Below are 19,093 nucleotides of genomic sequence, written 5' to 3'. Positions count from 1 at the left end.
AACCCCGAGTTTAAACCATTTTATATTTAAAAAAAACACGATTTCAGGTTTAACACTTGCATCACATAACTGTTATGACCACTGTTTTATGCTTTTTCTGTAAAATTCTCGTGACCTCTGTCTCCATCACTGGCCTCCCTGAGCAGTAAGATACCTAGACAGTCTGTAACTAAAACGTGACCAGCCAGTCCTCCATAGCTTGGAGAATCAGCTAAATCTCTGGCTACCCAATGGGTTGGGTGGTCCCTAGTGTTAAGAATTAACAGTGTCTTCCATGTCGAGCGGATGTCCCAAGGCATGAATAAGCTTAATTCCCTGGTCTGTTCTGTGTTCATGTTGGCCAAACCGGCAATGGGAACTAGAGAGAGAAAACCATCCCAAGTTCTCCTGATATGTCTTCAAGTGAGATCTACTGGAACGTGTTGCACATGTAGACCTTCGGCTCATTGGTGGTCATGTGTTTTTCTTTCTTCCCCCCCCCCCCCCCCCCCCAGCTGTGACTATTGCAGTTTTCCCCTGCCTTCAACAGCTCACGTGTTACAGGATTGTCTTGAGAGGGTTTAGCAGCTGAGTGAGGGACTGACTGGTCGATGGTCATGGTTTGTGAGCGTTAAACAATTCCAATTATCAGCTGTTACATTAAAAACCACACTCCATCTCATTTAATAGCAAGCTGGTGTCAAACGCGAGAAGAATACAGAATGGAGTGGGTTTCTGACGCACAGCCAGTTGTTTCCCCGACCTGCTCCCGTGGACATTAGTTGCCCCATTTGTATCCTGATCAAAGCAAAAGGGGCTTAATCTGAAAATTAGAGCTAGCCATTTAGGAGTGAAAATAAGGAAGCAAAGGGTAGTGGAAATCTAGAGCGCTCTCCCCCCAAAAGGCTGTGAATGTTGGATCTTTTCAAAATTTCAAGACTGAGATGGATAGATTTTTGCTAGGTTAGGGTATCCAGGGATATGGGGCAAAGGTGGGTAATTGGAGTTGAGGTACAGATCAGCCGTGATCTAATAGAATGGCGGAACAGGCTTGAGTGGCCTCTACCCGCTCCTATTTTCCTATCCGTTGAACTCCCCGACCCGCCAATTGCACATACCTTGCCCAAGCATTTTGTCCTCTGTGGAGTCGTACACTACCTAACATTAAATGACACACCTCTGTATGTCTGTCTGACTGAAAGCGAAAGAGGCAAACAAAACTGGTTATGTAATTTGAATGCGTGTGCTCATTGGGGTGAGGTTGTTTTGTGCAGATTGTAACTGATATCTTTCCTCCTGGTGTAGTCATTGGGTATTAGTGTTACTGCATTGAAACCAAACTGAACAGCTTGATCCAAGTGGAAGGAACCCCCACCCCCATATTCGTTCACACAGATGTGCAAGGGAGGAGGGGAATAGAGAGGAACAGCGGTTTCAATTCAATCACCTTCACAATTCTGCCAAAAAAACAACCCTGTTTTTCAGCTGCGCTTGAACATACAGCCTGAGTTAACTATTCAAACCTTTAATCTTAAAATACAATATTTAGACCCAAGCCCTGCCGATGAGTCAGGCTGGCTGTGCTGCCATCAGCAGCGCCCTGGAATACTGAAATAATTCCCACAGCAAGTCCTGACGTTGTAGGAAGAGAATCGGAATGGTGCTGTCATAGGTGTCTGGCAGCCTGTTTACACAGTGAATCGACAGAGGCCTGGAGTTGTGTGGCAGGTGGGGGATGGAGCTAATAGCAGAGAGAGAGAGTTAATGGCTGGAATGTAACTAAGCCTTGCATTTCTTTTACTGTGAATCACCAGCTCGTTCTTGGACTTCGATCTGGCCATCGGCTGATATTTATTAGCCTCCAGCCTGTCTGTTGGGTGAGCGCACATCACCTCGCTCACATGTCATGATGGTTCACGCCTAGTGGAAGGAATTTCTACAATGCCTGACCACGATGAGTCATGATGGGTAGTTTCAACCTGTTTTGTAATATCTCCAGTCAGTATGCCACATCTGTACAGCTTATAATAACAATAATAATAGTTGCATTTGATATATCACCTTATCACGTTGAAAAATCTCAAAAGTGCTTCACAGAATATACTGTAAAGTGCATTGACTGTGAGTTTGTGTATACAACAGATATTTGGTTCTTCATTCTATTTTCCACTGGAGGAAAACTCAGTTTCAAGAGGAAATTCCCTTCATTTCACGCTCTGAATCTGGCTGAACCTTATTACATTTAAATGACAATCCAGCATATATATATAATATATATTCTAAGCAGTCATTGTGTTCCCCGGCTATTGAGTTGAATGCTCGTGGTCAGGCTCCCTCTGTGGGTGAAGCTCTAGCCAGCCACTGCATTGGAACGCACTGCTTGCATTTAAGGACCTTTTTTGGAATCTGATCCTTTGGAAAGCGGAACCACTTCCCTTTTTTTGAAGCATGTTCCACGGTGCCTCGATTTGCTGCATTAAACCCGACTGAACTGTTTGTTACTGCTAATTCAGGTGGAAGTCTCCATGTTCATACAGATGTGTGTGCACATGCCAACATGGTGGGGGGGGGAAGCAAAGAAGAGAATAGAGAGCGAGGGGAACAGTCGTACAATTGAGGAGAATGGGAGGAGGAGCATCAACAGAAACAAGTTTAGTTCCATCACCTTCACAGCCTGCCAAAAAAATTTTTTTCTTTTTTTGGCTTAAATATAGAATCCCAACCCTCTTTTGTGGCTGAACATTCAGTCTGTGCTGACTGTTTGCTCTGTTAGACTTCTAAAATACAGGATTGGTTCCTTTTTAGCTTCGCATTGCAATTATTCTCCCACAAGGAGAATGCGTTCGCCCACAAAACAGTCGCTGCATTTTACAGTGTATCCTGTGAAGCACCAGGCTCCATTATTCACCAGCGGATAAACGTTTACCATCCTTCTTTGATTAATAATAAAAATAATAATCCTTGCATTTGATATAGCGCTTTTCACGTCTTCGAGATGTCTCAAAGCGCTTCACAGAGTATGCTGTAAAGTGAATTGCCTGTATATTTGTGGGTGAAACGTGGCAATCAAATGCGCACAGCAGGGTCCCTCAAACAGTCGTGACTTGAGTGACCAAATTATTATAGTTTTTTTTTAAGGATTAATAGTCCCGGCTAAGCAATCGTCCAATCAACTAACACCCGGTTCCTACTTACTGCTAGGTAAACAGAGGCCTTTCGACGATTATCAGCCTTTCAATTCCTCCACGGCCTTGTCCCACCCCATCTCGGCAACCTGTGGTCCCGTTCCTCTTTCCAACTCCCTCTGCTCTACCAACTCAGGCCTGCTTCATGTTTCCCCCCCACCCCCTCTGTCCCACTATTGGTTGGTGATCTCTAGTCCTGTTCCTCTCTGGAACTCTCTCATCCTTCCAGCTCACTCCCTCCCTTTTTCAAAACTTGTCTTTAAAAACCTATGTCTTTGACTGTGTCTGCGGTCCCCTCCCATTCCCTGTCTGCCTCGGGAGTCCTCCCGAAGTGAAAGGCTCTATGCAAATGTAATTTTGTTGTTGTTGTCTGGCCTCCGCATGTCTAAAGTGCAATGAGGCATTCTCTTGTGTGACCAGCACTACTATATAAATGCAAATTATCTTCATGCTTAATCATCTCTTACCTATTCTAACTTCCGATATTTCAGCTCCCACCCTGTGATTTCATGGCAGATTTCGTAGCTGTTTTCATGATGTGGTGGGTGCCAGTCACTACATTAAACTTGCTTATCTACCTCTCCACCACTACAATCACACACACCTGACGTTGAACTGTTTCCACACAAATTGCAGTTAAAATGACATTTCTATGTTTAGAGCCTGATATTTGAGCGAGGCACTTGAGGTGCAAAACAAAGGATGCTGCTGATTGAGGAGACGCCTGAGGCTATTTGCCATCATGTGATGTGACTTGCTGTACTACCCAGTTTAAAGGAAACGTCTTGTTCCTATATTCAAGCCCTTCTGATCTAGCAGAACTAGTAGCTACCCTTGTTTACCACAGATTCAAAGTTTGTAGAATCTTACAGCACAAAAGGAGGCCATTCGGCCCATCGTGCCTGTGTAAGTAGGAACCCGGTTGTTAGTCAATTGGCGGATTGCTTTCCAGAAGTAATAAGCCCTCCCCCAAAAATATATATAATTTGGTCACTATATCCACAACTATTTATAGGAAGGACACTGCTGTGTGCAATTGGCTGCCGGTTTCGCCCACAAAATATACAGTCAATTCACTGAGACGTCTCAACGATGTGATAAGGCACTATATCAAATGCAACGATTATTACTGGGGAGATGAACAGGCACTGGGGAGTGAAAGGATTTATTGGTGAGGACCTTGAAATCAATCCGCTTAGAGGTGGGCAGCCAGGAACATAAGTCATGTCATGCGCCACTAGTTCAAATTGAATAGAAAATGACTTCAGACAAATGTCTTTTCCGTATCCTGAACCAATTCCCTATCTGGAATTGCCAGATTTGAGAAAAGCTGCTCGATGGGGAGTGTTTGAGCATCAGTTGTGTCCTGAGGCGTGAAGGATGATGAAATAAATTGCACAGAAGGTTGTGCAGCTCACACTATCCGATGGCTGTTTGAGTAAATCTGACTGGATCCAATCTCCAGACTCAAGTGAAGCTTCTAAATGGAGCCTTGCTCTTTCTGAGTTCTACCCTCAATTGGATTACAGTCTTGTAATTCACTTCCAGGTAAATGTTATCCCTTAATGGTGTCATCTGAACCCAGCGATCACATTACAACCTCAATCACTTCCTGCCACTGCCAGATTTTGTTTTCTTACATTTTCTTTTCCATTTTTCCTCTGGTAAACTTAAGTGATGCTTTGTGATGGCATTACAATGCATCTGGGAGATGACTTAACCGTATCTAGGGAAACAAGGGTAGATAACTGAAGGAAACGTTTGTTTTAAAATCCGTCCACACGAATGGTAATGGAATAGCTGTTCACTCTGTTAAAAGGTGGTTATTGAACTGCGTGGAGTGCTGTTTCCAAAGCACTTTGAGGGGTGAGATATGTGGCTTAGTCTGTGCATTTTGCAGGATTATTTTGGCCACCATTATACAGTCAATTCACTTTACAGTATATTCTGTGAAACCCTTTGAGATGTCTTGACGACATGATGAGATGCTATATCAAATGCAAGGTTTATTATTATACACATTGGTACAATCTCATGCTGTTTCCCTTTTTCGCATTAGCTTTTTTCAGAAAACACTGCCTGAAAGTCACAAGAGAGGAGGTGAACAGACAGACAGTTCAGATTTAATTTTACACAGACCGGTGAATATGTGGAGTCCAGGGAGTCGCATTGCGTTGTCAAATTCAAGAGGGAATTAGATAGCTGTTGGGCAAAGAATTCAATTGCGAGGTAGGAGAGTAGTGCAGGATGATTTCATATGTTTATTTGTGAGTGGTTAGATGGATCGCAGTGTGTTATGATCCTGTATATTCTTGTTCTAGCTTCCAGCGACTGCTCAGGTGCTTCTCTAGACATGTTGGTTGTGACAGCTGTAAACCTTGACCAGACACGGCTGCAGTGCTAAAGGCAGTGAGGAATCCAGTACATGTTCTATAGGTCCGGACATGCTTAGAACAGGCTCCTCAGGACATGCAGCAAGCTTGTGAGGAGCAGATAGCAACTAATTTTTGCCAGGATTTTGCATTTGGCCTGTTTGGGTTATGTGACTGGTTTGTATCGTCAGCGCTAGGGAAAACAAAAATTTGGTTGCTTAATCTACGACTGCTTGTGCGCAATTGGCTGCCGAGTTGCTCCCAGCCAACAATCCCCAGATAAAATCGGTCCCTCACTTCATGGCAGTTTGTGGGACATTGATATGCGCAAATTGACTGCTGCATTCGCCTACAAATACACAATCACTTACAGTAAATCCTGAGAATAGCTGAGCCATCTGCCTGACATGAAAGGCACTTTGCATTCCAAATGTAAGGATGATTATAATTATCATCTGCTCTGTAGTTTGCCTAACTGGGATTAGCTATTTAGCTGCAAAATTAAGAACTGCTACCAAATCTCACCTGCAGTTGGGGTGAGGCTAAAATGATTTGACTTCTGATCCTTCCAGTCAACTTCAAGGGAGCATTCTATCCTATTAGCGTTGGCTGGATTTGGACATTGGCTCAATGTCTGGTGTAGGATAGATTACTGACCAGAAATTTTTCTGGTCATCTGGGTGTCTTGACGCATCACCGAGCTTAAGAGTCGCCAAACCAAACTGAGAATTCCATGCATCCCACTTACACATGGAAATCTCCGAGATAGATTGTTGGAATGGAATATACACTCTCTCCCTGGAGGGATGCATCCTGCTTGGAAAATATTAGGCGCAGGTTGGCAAGAGCCGAGACTTGGGGGAGCCCGGAGTGTACGTTGGGGTAACTGCTGAAGTCTAACTAGCTAAAACTGCATAGCACTGTCTGGCAAACTTTCCCACTGCTTGTCCAGTGAGCACCATCCTATCTAATAGGGCTTTGGCTTGCAGGGTTAACAGGAGTTGAGTGGGATGAATCCTTGCCCCCAGAGTGCGTCCTAGGCTAATTGTTACCAGGGAGACTTTGCGGTAAGAGTACTGACCTCGTATTCCTCTCTTTCTCTACACAGACGGGTCGGATTGATAAGACCTATCCAACAGTATGTGGACACACGGCACCGGTGCTTGACATTAACTGGTGCCCGCACAATGACTTCATTATTGCCAGTGGATCAGAGGATTGCTTCGTCAAGGTGAGTCAACCATTCAAATCTCGCACTCAGAGCTACCTCTGCTCTACACGCCTCTCTTTACCAGCAGTAAGTAGGAACCCGGTTGTTAGTTGATTATCAGATCACTTTTCCGGGGGAATAATCCCTCCCCAAAGAATTGGACTCTCAATCCACAATCGTTTTTTGGAGCACTGCTGTGTGCAATTGGCTGCTGCGTTTCGCCCACGAAATGCACAGTCAATTCACTTCACAGTATATTCTGTGAAGCGCTTTGAGACGTCTCAATGACGTGATAAGGCGCTGTAACAAATGCATTGATTATTATTATTCCCCAGTTTCCTGATTTTCGTTCCAGTTTGACTCAGTCCTCGGTGTCCGAAAGCCTGCGATACAAGAGAGCTGCGTTAGAGATGTGCGTTGGGTGAATTGGCATGCGTTATCCACCCACTAAACAGCAGTGTCGTAGTGCTCGAAATGTTAGTACATCTGGTATCTGTTGTAATTAACCTCATTTGTGCATATAAATAGTCATCAAGCCTGTTAATTAGACCTATGTTTTCCCAATTGGTACAGTAACTATCGTAGAATCATAGGGATTTGATTCATGCCTATGTCAAGTGCTTTCTGCCCCTTCCTTACTCTCGCCCTGTGGCTCGATGCGCACGTCAAATAGCAATGACATTTGGTTCACAGTATGTCTCTCTCTGATGTGTCCATTTCCATTTGATGGAGGCACAAACTGTTGCTGAGTTCAGTGCCTATGCGCTTAGCCTGCCTGCCTCTGGGGAGCAATGAGCACCACAGGAGACGGAAGAGAATGTTTGTTTCAAATCCTAAATTGACAAGTCTTGTGTAAATACAACTCCCAGTCTGCAACCTGCTCCCTTCCATCATTTCATTCCGCTGTGTTTCCATCTCAATTCTTTCTCCGTTATAAGGAGAGCGTTACTTTGGGCGGTGGGAATGGTTATTCTTGGAATCAACTCGTGCTCTTGAGGTGATTTATTGCAACGACTTGCATTTATATAAGCGCCCTCCACTTACATGAGCATGTCGCCTGTATTTACGCGTAGGACAGTGAAGTTGGAAATAATTCCCAGGCCACATGAAGTTATCCGCAGGGCCAGATGCGAGCCACCAGTTGGACTTAAATCACCACAAGTAACCTTTTAGCTTTCGATGGTGCCGTGCTTAATCTTCCACCTTGGAGTAGCTCTGTTTCTAAGTCCGAAACCTTTTCATCCCCGAACCACTTCAACTTTTGGGACACACTGAGCATTAAATACCTCTCCCCATTGCGTACTCAGCAGACAAGCAAAAACTTGTCTGAAAGGCGATTCACACATACCTCTGCCCTCATTCCTCCACGCCCTTCCTTGCAAGTTGCATTCGGCTCTGAGTCAGCTTCTGACATCAGAATCTTAAAGGCTTTAAAACCTGTAGCTCAGTAATAATAATAATAATCCTGGCATTTGATATAGCGCCTTATCACGTTGTTGAGCCGTCTCAAAGCGCTTCACAGAATATATTGTTAAGTAAATTGACTGTAATTTGTGGCAAAAACCAGGAGCCAATTGCGCACAGCAGCGTCCCACAAACAGTCGTGGATCGCGAGGCCACATGTGTTTATTCACTGGACATCAAGTTTCAGCCGCAATGAAATGCAACTCGTAAGGCCCATAGTTAAGGGTTGAGGGAACAGTTAGGCATCGGAATCTCTCACCCTGAACCCCCCCTCCCCACTGCTCCCCCAAGAACCCAGCATTACCCAGCTTGCTAACCCCTGGGAGCACTCCTGTGCCCCAGCTGAACACCATGCATTGCTCGCAGACGGATGCTGAGAGGAGTTGCCTGCCTGAAGCTCTGCTGCTGTGCGGATGGGAATATGTTTCCCATTGTGTCACCAGCCAGTTTCATCACTCAACAGGAATTCTGCTGCTTTAAACACTAGCACATGTTCAGTTTGCGGTGTCCACTGCAGAGCCTTTAACACTGTGCTGCCCGGTAACCCTTCACGCCCTGCCACCTCCCTACCTTTCTGATCCACCCTCCCCACTCCACTCCCCGCTGCCTCCGCTCGGCTGGCTCTGGCCTCCTGCTTGCCCACTGCTCCCTTGTCCTCTCCACTCCACCATCGGCAGCCGTGCTTATTACAAAACTTGCTTTTATGTAGCGACCTCCATGAGGGCATGTCGCCTGTATTTATGCGTGGGATAATGAGGTTGGAGATAATTCACATGCCACGGGAAAATTATCCCCAGTCGGGAGCTGGGGAGGCCTCGTTTGGTGAGATGCAATTTTTTGGTGTGGAATCCATTTTAAAATTGTAATCTTTGGGTCAGCATTGAGTATAAGTGAATGGAGCGTGTCTGCCTGCCTGCCCGACAAGCTGAGAACATACTGAACGGAGACTAAATTCCCAGCCTCGAGGAGCTGGGTGTTTTGACCGCAACAGAGATCAGTAGGGTTGTGGGGGGTTGGGGGGCGTGGGGCCATTTGGATCTGTGGTTAAACTGCCGAAAGAAATTCACACTATCGACGTCTACAGTGGCCCCCGACCGGCAGGACGGGATGCCTGTGGTCAAGTGGTGAGAAGGGAGGAGATTTTTTTGCGTTGAATTCTCCCAGTCACTACAGTTGAGTCCCTCCCGGGCTACTGTGATTGCTGTATCACCCGTGTACGGAAAGGTTGGCAATGAGGGCCTCTCCTGGCGGACACTTGGAGCTGCAGCGAGAAACACGGCTCCAGGGTTTGGAAAGCGTTTATTACCTTCATTAACAATAATGTAATAACAATCCTCGCGTTTGATAAGAGCGTCGTCGAGACGCCTCAGAGTGCACCACAGAATATATTGTAAAGTGGGTTGACTGTATTTTAAGCTTGCTTTTAAACGTTTATTTCGATAAGTATTTTAAACGTTCGCTTGAACCATCCCAACACGACTGCAGCTATGAACTTTTTTAAAGAAAATATTGCCCAGTTACATTTCCTACTCTTTTTTCCCCCCCCCCCCATTTGGCATTCGCCTCTGCTCCCGAGCCTAGCTTTGTCACGCTGAGTGGAGTCCCGGAGTGTAGTGGTCCTGTAAACAGTAAATCAAATCAAGTTTCAGGGAGGTAGAGGAACGAGGTGGGAGAGAGGCTTTCTGTCTTTACGTCCTTGTGCCTTTAGGCAGTCCACTCTGGTGTCCTGGATTTACAGGTTGGCTTGTTTTAGGATGAGATTCAGGACCTATAACGTCTTAGTTAGAGAACTCGCCTTGCAAGCAAGAGGATCGGGGTTCGATTCCCAGGCAGGGCTAAACCTTAGGCAGGTTTCGTTACTCCAGGCGCATCTGTTTCCCCAGCAGTAAGTAGGAACCCGGGTTGTTAGTCGATTGGAGGATTGCTTTCCGCAGGTAATAATCCCTCAAAAAAAATAATGTGGTCGCTCAATCCACGCCTCTTTGTAGGACACTGCTGTGTGCAATTAGCTGCTGCATTTCACCCACAAAATAGACAACTCAATCCACTTCACAATATATCCTGTGAAATGCTTTGAGACGCCTTAACGAGGTGATACGGCTCTATATCAAATGCAAGGATTATTATTAATATTATCTGTTATACTAATCCTCTTACTCGTAATTCTTGTATTCGATATAGCCATCCACGTCAGGAAGGCGTCCCAAGGCGCTTCACAGGATATACTGACGTACCTGAGGCTTCGTCGCACTCGTCTGATCTTTACCCCTTTCCCACTGTTAGGTCTGGCAGATCCCGGAGAATGGCCTCACTGTTCCTCTCACAGAACCAGTCGTTACCTTGGAGGGACATTGCAAGAAGGTTGGAATTGTATCTTGGCATCCGACTGCTCGCAATGTGCTACTGAGCGCAGGTAAGTGGCTGGATCTCTCGCAGAGCATAAGCGCTGAGTGGGGTGGGGGCGGGGAGGCGATTGCAAACTGGGACGTTGTGGGGAGGGCAGCAGCGGAGAAGGACGTGGTCATCACGAGGGTGCTGTCATAGGGATAGGAGTCGGCCATTCAGCCCCTCCGGCCTGTTCCGCACCTTCCATTAGATCATGGCTGTTCTGACAATAACAACAAATTACCTTTGTGCAGAGCCTTGCAGTGGGTGAGGGATGGGGTGGAGGGGTGAGAGAAGTCACGTAGATCTCTGACTGCGGGAGGGGTGAGGGTGTAGAGTGTGGGGCACATTGTCTGTGGCAGACCGAGGTGGTAACATGCGAGCAGGGCGCTGACTGAGCTGGGTCCTTTGTCATTTTGTTTTTTAGCGTGTGAAAGTATCATGATCTGGAACGTGGGGACTGGCGAGGCTTTGCTGGAGCTCAACGACATGCACAACGAAACGATCTACAGCATATCCTGGAACCGAGACGGGAGCCTATTCTGCACCGCATCCAAGGACAAGAAATTGCGTTTGATTGATCCACGGAATGGGAGGATCATTTTAGTGAGTGCTTCCTTCCCGCCAGTCGAGTCCCTCGCGGCTCTTGTCTTTTTCTCGAAATAATAATTATTTTGGTCACTCAGTCCATGACCGTCTGTGGGGCGCTGCTATGCGCGCTCGGCTGCCGCGTTTCGCCCACAAAATATGCAGTCGAACCGCTTTACAGTGTGTCCTGTGAAGCGCTTTGAGATGTCTTGAAGATGTGATAAGGCGCTATACCGAATACAAGAATTATTATTATTAATATTCCTCCTGCGGGGAGGAATGCTTTCCTTGGTTTTCCTGACTACATTTTTTTAAATCTATTCCTCTTCCCTCCCCCCGTGGCCGGCTGATTCCAGGAAAAGGACAAACCTCATGAAGGGGCTCGGCCCATCAGAGCCATCTTCCTCGCGGACGGCAAGATCTTCACCACCGGCTTCAGCCGTATGAGTGAGCGGCAGCTCGCCCTGTGGAACCCAGTGAGTGAGAGCGAGTGAATGGGCAAGTGGGGGGGTGGGCAACCTCCCGATGCGGGGGTGGGGGGGAGCGAATATGGGCTCCGAGTTCCATGACAGATTTCTATACAATTGGATTCCCAGAGCGTAGTAGTTAGAGCGTTCCCCTCGCAAACGAGAGGGCCTGGGTTCAATTCCCAGGTGGGGTGTAACCTTAGGCGAGTTTCCTTACTCCACACACCTCTGTTTATCAAGCAGTAAGGAGAAACCCGGTTCTTAATCGATTGGCGGATCGCTTTCCGGGGGTTAATAATCCCTTTAAAAAATCGATAAATAAATCGGTCACTCAGTCCACGATTGTGGGAAACCGCTGTGCGCAATGGGCTGCCGTGTTTTGCCCACAAAGCGCACAGTTGATCCGTTTTGCACAAGGGTTCCGTGAAGCGCTTTGAGATGCACACACCAATGGGGAGCAAATTAGAAAGAAGAATTGGATATAAAACATTTTTTATTTTACAAGAAAAGACCGGCTTTGATTTGCAGAAGAATTTTTTTTAACAAAATGTTACATCCCAATTACAGACCTTCACTGCATTTTTTTCTCTCTCTCCCCCTTCCCCCCCCCCACCCCTCTGCCATTTACCAGGAAAACATGGACGAACCGATAGCTTTGCAGGAGATGGACTCGAGTAGTGGAGTGCTATTGCCATTCTACGATGCAGACACGAACATAATTTACTTGTGTGGAAAGGTAAGAGTTCTTCCAGTATTTCAGTGCATAATGTGCCTTACACCTCATGTACCTTTTGTGTCGCATAAACTGGCGATCTGCAATCACCTCTCTTTCCCCCACTCCCGTCCCCCATCACCCCACACACACGCGCACACACAAATCCCTCTTTCAATCATGCAGTGTATTGGTTAGAGCAGGATCCAGTTTCGATTCCCAGGCAGAGGGCGAAACCTTGGGCAAGTTTCCTTACTCCACACAGAGCCTAATAATAATCCCTCCAAAACCCAAAAACAATAATAAATTGGTCATTTTCAATCTACGACTGTTTGTGGGACATTGCTGTGCGCAATTGGCTGCCGCGTTCGCCCACAAATATACAGTCACTTCACTTTACAGTGTGTTCTGTGAAGCGCTTTGGGACGTCCTCCCGACGTGAAAAGCGCTATATCAAATGCAAGGATTATTATTATTATTATTATTTAAGACGTCTCAGTGACGTGATAAGGCGCTGTATCAAATGCAAGGATTATTATTATTATATCCCCACAACGTCCCCCTTGCACTTGAGGAGGAGGTCTCAAAGTTGTCCTGCAAGGTGTAGTGACTGTATTTTGCAGGCAAACGCGGCAGCTAATTTCAGCCACAAAACCCAACAAAGGTGTCCACCCACAACTGGCACCTTTCACTTTCATCGGGTGCAGTACTGGTTGTGTCCACCTGGAGGCAGTGGCGCCGGGTGCCATAAAGCCTGGCGGGCGCCACGCCGCCCTCTCGTGGCACTCGGCGGTACCGCAGCGCCGACATCCAAATTCCAGGAGAATTCTAATTATTTTTTTTTTATGGACACACAAACGCCCACACACTCACACCCACCGCGCGCACAAAACACACTGCTAGTCACAGAATGTTCTGCTCCAGTGAGGACTTCTGTGAGCCTCTCGCCCTGAAAATAGACAGCTTACGAATTGTTGAACCGCAGCCCATTTTTAGGAGAGAGAAAAGGTTTTGTGCGCGGAATCCCGGCAGCGCTTGCTGTTCAGGAGCAAACCTCCACTGTACATATTCCTGGGATAATTGCTGTCCGCCGACCAAGTGTTGGAACTAATGATATTGGGAGGTCGCCATCAGGGTGACTTTGTCTTAAAACGTACTTTGAATGGTCGCTCAGCTTGAAACTGTTGTAAAGTTTGGGACATGACATGCGACTGCCAGGATAGGGAAGGGCCAGTGGAAGGGCGAACTGGATGGACCTCGGTCTTCTTTCGCCAGCAAATTCTTATGTTATCTTCTCAGTGAGCGAGGTATAGGGGATCTCCTCCTAACAATAATAATAATTGCATTTCACACAGACAAGACACACAGCGTCTTTCAAGTCGGGAGCACATCTCAAAGTGCTTCACGGGATTTGCTGTAAAATGGAGTGAATTTTTTTTTTTTGCAGATAAGGGCAGAAGCTAAATTTGCGCACAGCGATGTCCAGCCAACAAACAGTCACCAGCCATTTCAGAGAAAGGCTCATGCGTTCCTGTTTCTTGTAACTGAAACGGACTCTGTTTAATGCATCGTTGCAGGTTTCTGCTGAGCCAGTGGGTCTCGTTCACAGAGCAGAGCTTGCTGGTGGACAGGGAATCTCACACTGTGATACAGAGACCAATAGCGTAGTGTTTAGTGTGCTCGCCTTGCAAGAGAGAGGCTCAGGAACAAAATGTGGATCGCCAGATCTGTGTGTAATTAGAATCTTAGCAATCTACAGCACAGAAGGAGACCATTCGGCCCATCGTGCCTGTGCCAGCTCTTTGAAAGCTATCCAACTAGTCCCACTCCCCAGCTCTTACCCTCACAGCCCTTCAAATTTTTCCTTTTCACGTACCTATCTAATTCCCTTTTGAAAGCTATTACATTGTCGCAAGTTTCCCTACATTTGTTCCAGGTTCAATTTCCAAGTTCATTCCGCTTTTCTGTTTTAACTTCTCAATAAAATGATTCATAACCGATCTGTACTCTCTGCACTGAGATCACACACACACTCACTCATTCAAACTCAACCATCTTTTTGTGTTGTCAAACCTACCTTTATCAGTTCAGAATTCAGAAAGAAAATGACATTTAAATCACGGCCGGCCAGCGAGCTGGGTCCTATCCTTACCTGGTATCCCCATGACCACTGTCGGTGCATGGGAGAGGGTGGGGTAAGTTAGCGCTGGTCAGTGATTTCTTGTCTGGCATTCAGGCCATTAGGAATCCTACCAGCTGTCCTGAGTCAGCACAGGCTCGGGCTGGAAGGTGTGAAGGGAGCCACTGAGCTGAATGTTGCCCTTCTGGTCCTCGCCATTGCCCAGCAGTGGTGCTTCTGTTCCCAGCTCAGAGCTGCTGTACGAAGCTGCCGGGGCTCCAGGCCTCTCTGTAACCGCTGTCCTTCTCCGCACAGGGTGACAGCAGCATCCGCTACTTTGAGATCAGCGACGAGGCCCCGTACGTGCACTACCTGAACACCTTCTCCACCAAGGAGCCCCAGCGGGGCATGGGCTATATGCCAAAGCGAGGCCTGGAAGTTGGCAAGTGCGAGATTGCCAGGTGAGGGCAGCAACAACCAGTTATATTTAACCAATGCCTTTCAGGTCAAGAGAACGACCCAAAGCACTGGACAGTCCAGGATGTGAATCTGAGCTGGGGGCTGGGATCAGGAGGGGTGGAGGGTAGGAGGTTGTTGCCAGGAGGGTGACCGAAAGTGTGGTCAAAGAGGGCCTTGAAGGAGGCAAGGGAGGGGGCGAGGCCAAGAGACTGGGATGGAGTTCCAAAGGGTGGGGAAAGGGAGACTGAAGGCCCGACCGTCACAGAGGATTGACTGTATTCCGATAATCCATTGTCTAAATGTGTCTTTTATTTTATTTGTAGGTTTTTTAAACTTCATGAAAGGAAATGCGAGCCCATCACCATGATTGTGCCAAGGAAGGTGAGTGAATGCTATCTGTCTCTCTCTCTCTCTCTCTCTCAACAAACTCTCTACTCCACCACCTGGAGGTTTCCTTACTCCACACGCCTCTGTTTTCTTGCCGGGGAGTAAGTAGGAACCCAGTTGTTAGTTGATTGCCGGATCGCATTCCGGAGGTAATAATCCCTTCAAAAGATAATAAGAATTTGGTCACTCAATCCACGACTGTTTGTGGAACACTGCTGGGCGTAATTGGCTACCGCGTTTCGTCTACAAAATATAGTCACTACACAGTATATTCTGTGATGCGCTTTGAGACATCTCAATGGCGTGATAAGGCGCTATATCAAATTGCAAGGATTATTATTGATATAGATAGAAATTGAATAGAAATGGATTGGGGCTGTGTGGGAGGTTACAGCCAAGTTGATCCCCACCGGTGGTGGTGGTGGTTGTTCCCAAGTTGATTCCCGTCTGTGCTCTGTTCCCAGTCGGACCTATTCCAAGATGACCTGTACCCCGACACAGTGGGGCTGGAGGCAGCGATCGAAGCAGACGAGTGGCTTGACGGGAAAAACGCAGAGCCCATCCTGATCTCCCTTAAACCCGGCTCCGTCCCCACCAAAACCCGGGAAGTCCGAGTCAAGCAGAACATTTTAGATAAGCCCTTGCTGATCAAGAAAACTGACAAGGGCATTGCCCCGATCAAGACTAGTTCCAACACAGTAAGTGCCTCCGCTTCGTATCTCGCGGCTCCACATGTGGGATGCTGCTGTTCGCAATTGGCTGCCGCGTTTCGCTGGCAAACTACACAGTCACTCCACTTCACAATATATCCTGTGAAGCGCTTTGAGCCGTGATGAGGATCTGTATCAAACGCGAGGAATGATTAGTAGGTATTGTTATAATATTGCATTTGACGAACAGAGGTCAATATTTTTTTTCTCTCTCTCTTTCGTCTGCCAGTCTCCCGAATTCAAGGTGGAGGAGTTATTGGACGAGATCAGGACTCTGAAGGCCACCATAGCTACCCAAGATCAGCGGATTGCCAACCTCGAGGAGCAGATGGCCAAGGTTGTCATCTGCGACGTGAAGAACACTGTGTCCCCTGGGGCGATGCAGTGACTGTGTCTGGATTCTCGCCCTTGCGGCCAGCAGAGCAGCTCAGCACTGCACCCTCGTTCGTTCGTTCATTCTGCCATTGGTGAAAAAAAACCTTCAGCATTCCAATATCAACTATCAAATCACCCTTCCCAACTCTCACCAGCCTTTGTCACAATTCTGCATTAAACTGCTTTTTTTTTTTAGATTCTCTCCCCACACCCCCCCCCTTCCCAACCTATCCCAAAATTTTTAACAGGAGCGGGGAAGATGATACTCCTTCCCCTATACTTCCCATGTTGAGAGCATTACAGTTTTTTTTATTATTCCTAATTCCAGTCCCTCTCCATATATAATGGTGTATTCTACTCAAATGCGAGAGTAATTTCCGGGTCTATGGGCTCTCCTACGCATATTCTCTCTCTTCCTCTCTCTCTCCTCTCTCTCTCTCTCTCTCTCTCTCTCATACTTTTTCCCCTGAGCTCTCTTGCACTTTCTCGCTCATTCTTGTGCTCTTTCTCTCTCTCGTATGCTGGTACCTGTTTTTAAAGTAACTACACATTCCACATACAAGTGTATAGGACCATTGAACGCTTGATCAGTTCCGCTCTTATAGAGCAAACCAAATGGTGATCTGTCGTTAAAATATACTTCCAATTACAAAGATAAAATGTTGATTATAAAACCTCTCTGGGTGTGCGTGTGTGAGCTTTATTTAATAGGTGTACGCCCTGAAGAGAATTGCAATCTAAGTAGGAACCTGGTTGGCCGATCAGCAGATCGTTTTTCCCTTCATAAATCAATAAAAATAATAATAATTTGGTCACTCAATCCACGACTGTTTGTGAGATATTGCTGTGCACAATAGGCTGCTGTGTTTTGCCTACAAAATACAGTGAATTTGTTTTATGGTATATTCCGTGACGTGTTTTGAGATGTCTTGAACACATGATAAGGCGCTATATCAAATACAAGGATTATTCTCATCAGCTCTAGAGGCGGGAGCTACTTTGGGCTGGTCTGTATATTGCCTTTGTTCTGCTTAATTTTCCCTTTCACGCTGCATTTATTGTCTTATGTTGATGTGTGCTTGAATGTTAAATGACGACATGATCAATTGCTCATGACTGCAAAGAAAGAGCTGATAAAAGCACAGGCTGGTTTGGGCTCAATAAGAGGATCTGAACTTTTTGAGTTCTCTGTACGTTAAACAATCCGATTCGGATTTCAGGATTCTCTTCTCCTCCCTGTCTGTGGTTTGAGTTAACATGAGGAAAGCACATGACATGAACACACTGTACCAGAATACAACTTTTGGTTAGTCCGTCTGGTCTCAAAGTAGTTTGCTTTAGGGAAAAAAAAATCTTACACCACTGTCTCATATCCTTCAGTGGAATTCTCAGCAACGAGCTCTGTGCGAATCCCTCTCGAATATGGCTGACCCACTTGTCTTTCCCTCCCTGGGTGGAAATATTCACTGCATGTGCATGAAGTAATTAAATCTCAGCTGTCTGGATACTTTCCCACTTGTCAGCTGGCATAGGGACAGTATTGACTGCAAGGATTAACACTTCTAGGTCAGAGGGTTGTGGGTTCGAGCCCCACACAGAAACTTCAATTTGGGGTCTACGTTGATATTCCAAGGCAGAGCCAGGTGAAGGCACAGAATATTTTGCGAAGTGAATTGACTGTGTATTTGCGGGCGAAACGCGGCAGCCAATTGCGCACAGCGGCGTCCCCACAAACAGTCGTAGATTGAGTGATCAAATTATTAATTTTTTTTGAGGGATAACTACCCCTGCGAAGCGATCCGCCAATCGACTGACAACCAGGTTCCTACTTACTGCTGGGTAAACACAGACGTGTGGAGTCAGGAAACCTGCCTAAGGTTTCGCTCCGCCCGGGAATCGAACCCGGGTCTTCGAGCTCGCGAGGCGAGTGCTCTAACCACTGTACTACAGGACTACAGCAATAGGGACGAGGGCTAAAGGTGGTTTGCTCCGGGCAAAGCAAGGAATCTAACTCTTGTGTTTTGAGAAACAATCTCCTTGCGCAAGGATATTTTACTAACGCTGTGTGTGTGACAGTTTTGGAAAGCCGGTAGCATGACGGCCAGGCAAGTTACACAACAGCCCTGCCCTGTGGAGATCGATCGCTCAGTTGCAAAACTTCCTGTGAAATTTCTCAGGGACAAAATTTGCTGTTTGTTGATCGGATTGCTTCCACGTACATTTTTATTGAAGGCGTCATAACTCCCTCTCTTCAGCCTCAAATCTATTTCCGTGTTGGGTTCGGTACTTTGGGTTTCCAGTTGGAGTAATGATAATAATCATTGCATTTGATAAAGCACTTGAGGTCTCAAAGCGCTTCGCAGAATATACTGCAAAGTGGATTGAATTGTGCAGTTTGTGGGCGAAACACGGCAGCCAATTGCACACAGCAGCGTCCCCACAAACAGTCATGGATTGAAGTGACTATTATTTTTTTGAGGGATTATTATCAGGCATGTGGAGTAAGGAAGCTTCCCCTGCCGGGAATCTATATTATCTATTGGAATATATATAATCTGTACGCAATTGGCTGCCGCGTTTTGCCTACAAAATATACTACAATGTATTCTGTGAAGCCCTTTGAGACGTCTCAGCGAGTGATAAGGCGCTGCATCAAACGCAAGGATTATTATTATATAATG

At 46.4% G+C, this 19,093-nt stretch overlaps 1 protein-coding gene across 1 annotated transcript in view; it reads left to right on the top strand.

Moving 5' to 3' along the window:
* Nucleotides 1–17,090, top strand: part of coro1cb (coronin, actin binding protein, 1Cb) — a 42,905-nt gene extending 25,815 nt beyond the window's left edge. The window contains exons 3-11 of the mRNA XM_007901881.2: nt 6,645–6,767; nt 10,494–10,623; nt 11,023–11,201; nt 11,540–11,659; nt 12,282–12,386; nt 14,797–14,942; nt 15,264–15,321; nt 15,792–16,025; nt 16,267–17,090. Coding sequence (XP_007900072.1) covers nt 6,645–6,767; nt 10,494–10,623; nt 11,023–11,201; nt 11,540–11,659; nt 12,282–12,386; nt 14,797–14,942; nt 15,264–15,321; nt 15,792–16,025; nt 16,267–16,425 — 1,254 coding nt within the window. The 3' untranslated portion in view covers nt 16,426–17,090. The remainder of the gene's footprint in view (nt 1–6,644; nt 6,768–10,493; nt 10,624–11,022; nt 11,202–11,539; nt 11,660–12,281; nt 12,387–14,796; nt 14,943–15,263; nt 15,322–15,791; nt 16,026–16,266) is intronic.
* The last annotated feature ends 2,003 nt before the right edge of the window (nt 17,091–19,093 follow it).

Source organism: Callorhinchus milii, unplaced genomic scaffold (assembly GCF_018977255.1).
Source record: "Callorhinchus milii isolate IMCB2004 unplaced genomic scaffold, IMCB_Cmil_1.0 Scaffold8, whole genome shotgun sequence".
NCBI lineage: Eukaryota > Metazoa > Chordata > Chondrichthyes > Chimaeriformes > Callorhinchidae > Callorhinchus > Callorhinchus milii.
Note: the sequence above shows the minus strand (reverse complement) of the source record. Positions and strands in the feature narration are given on the sequence as shown.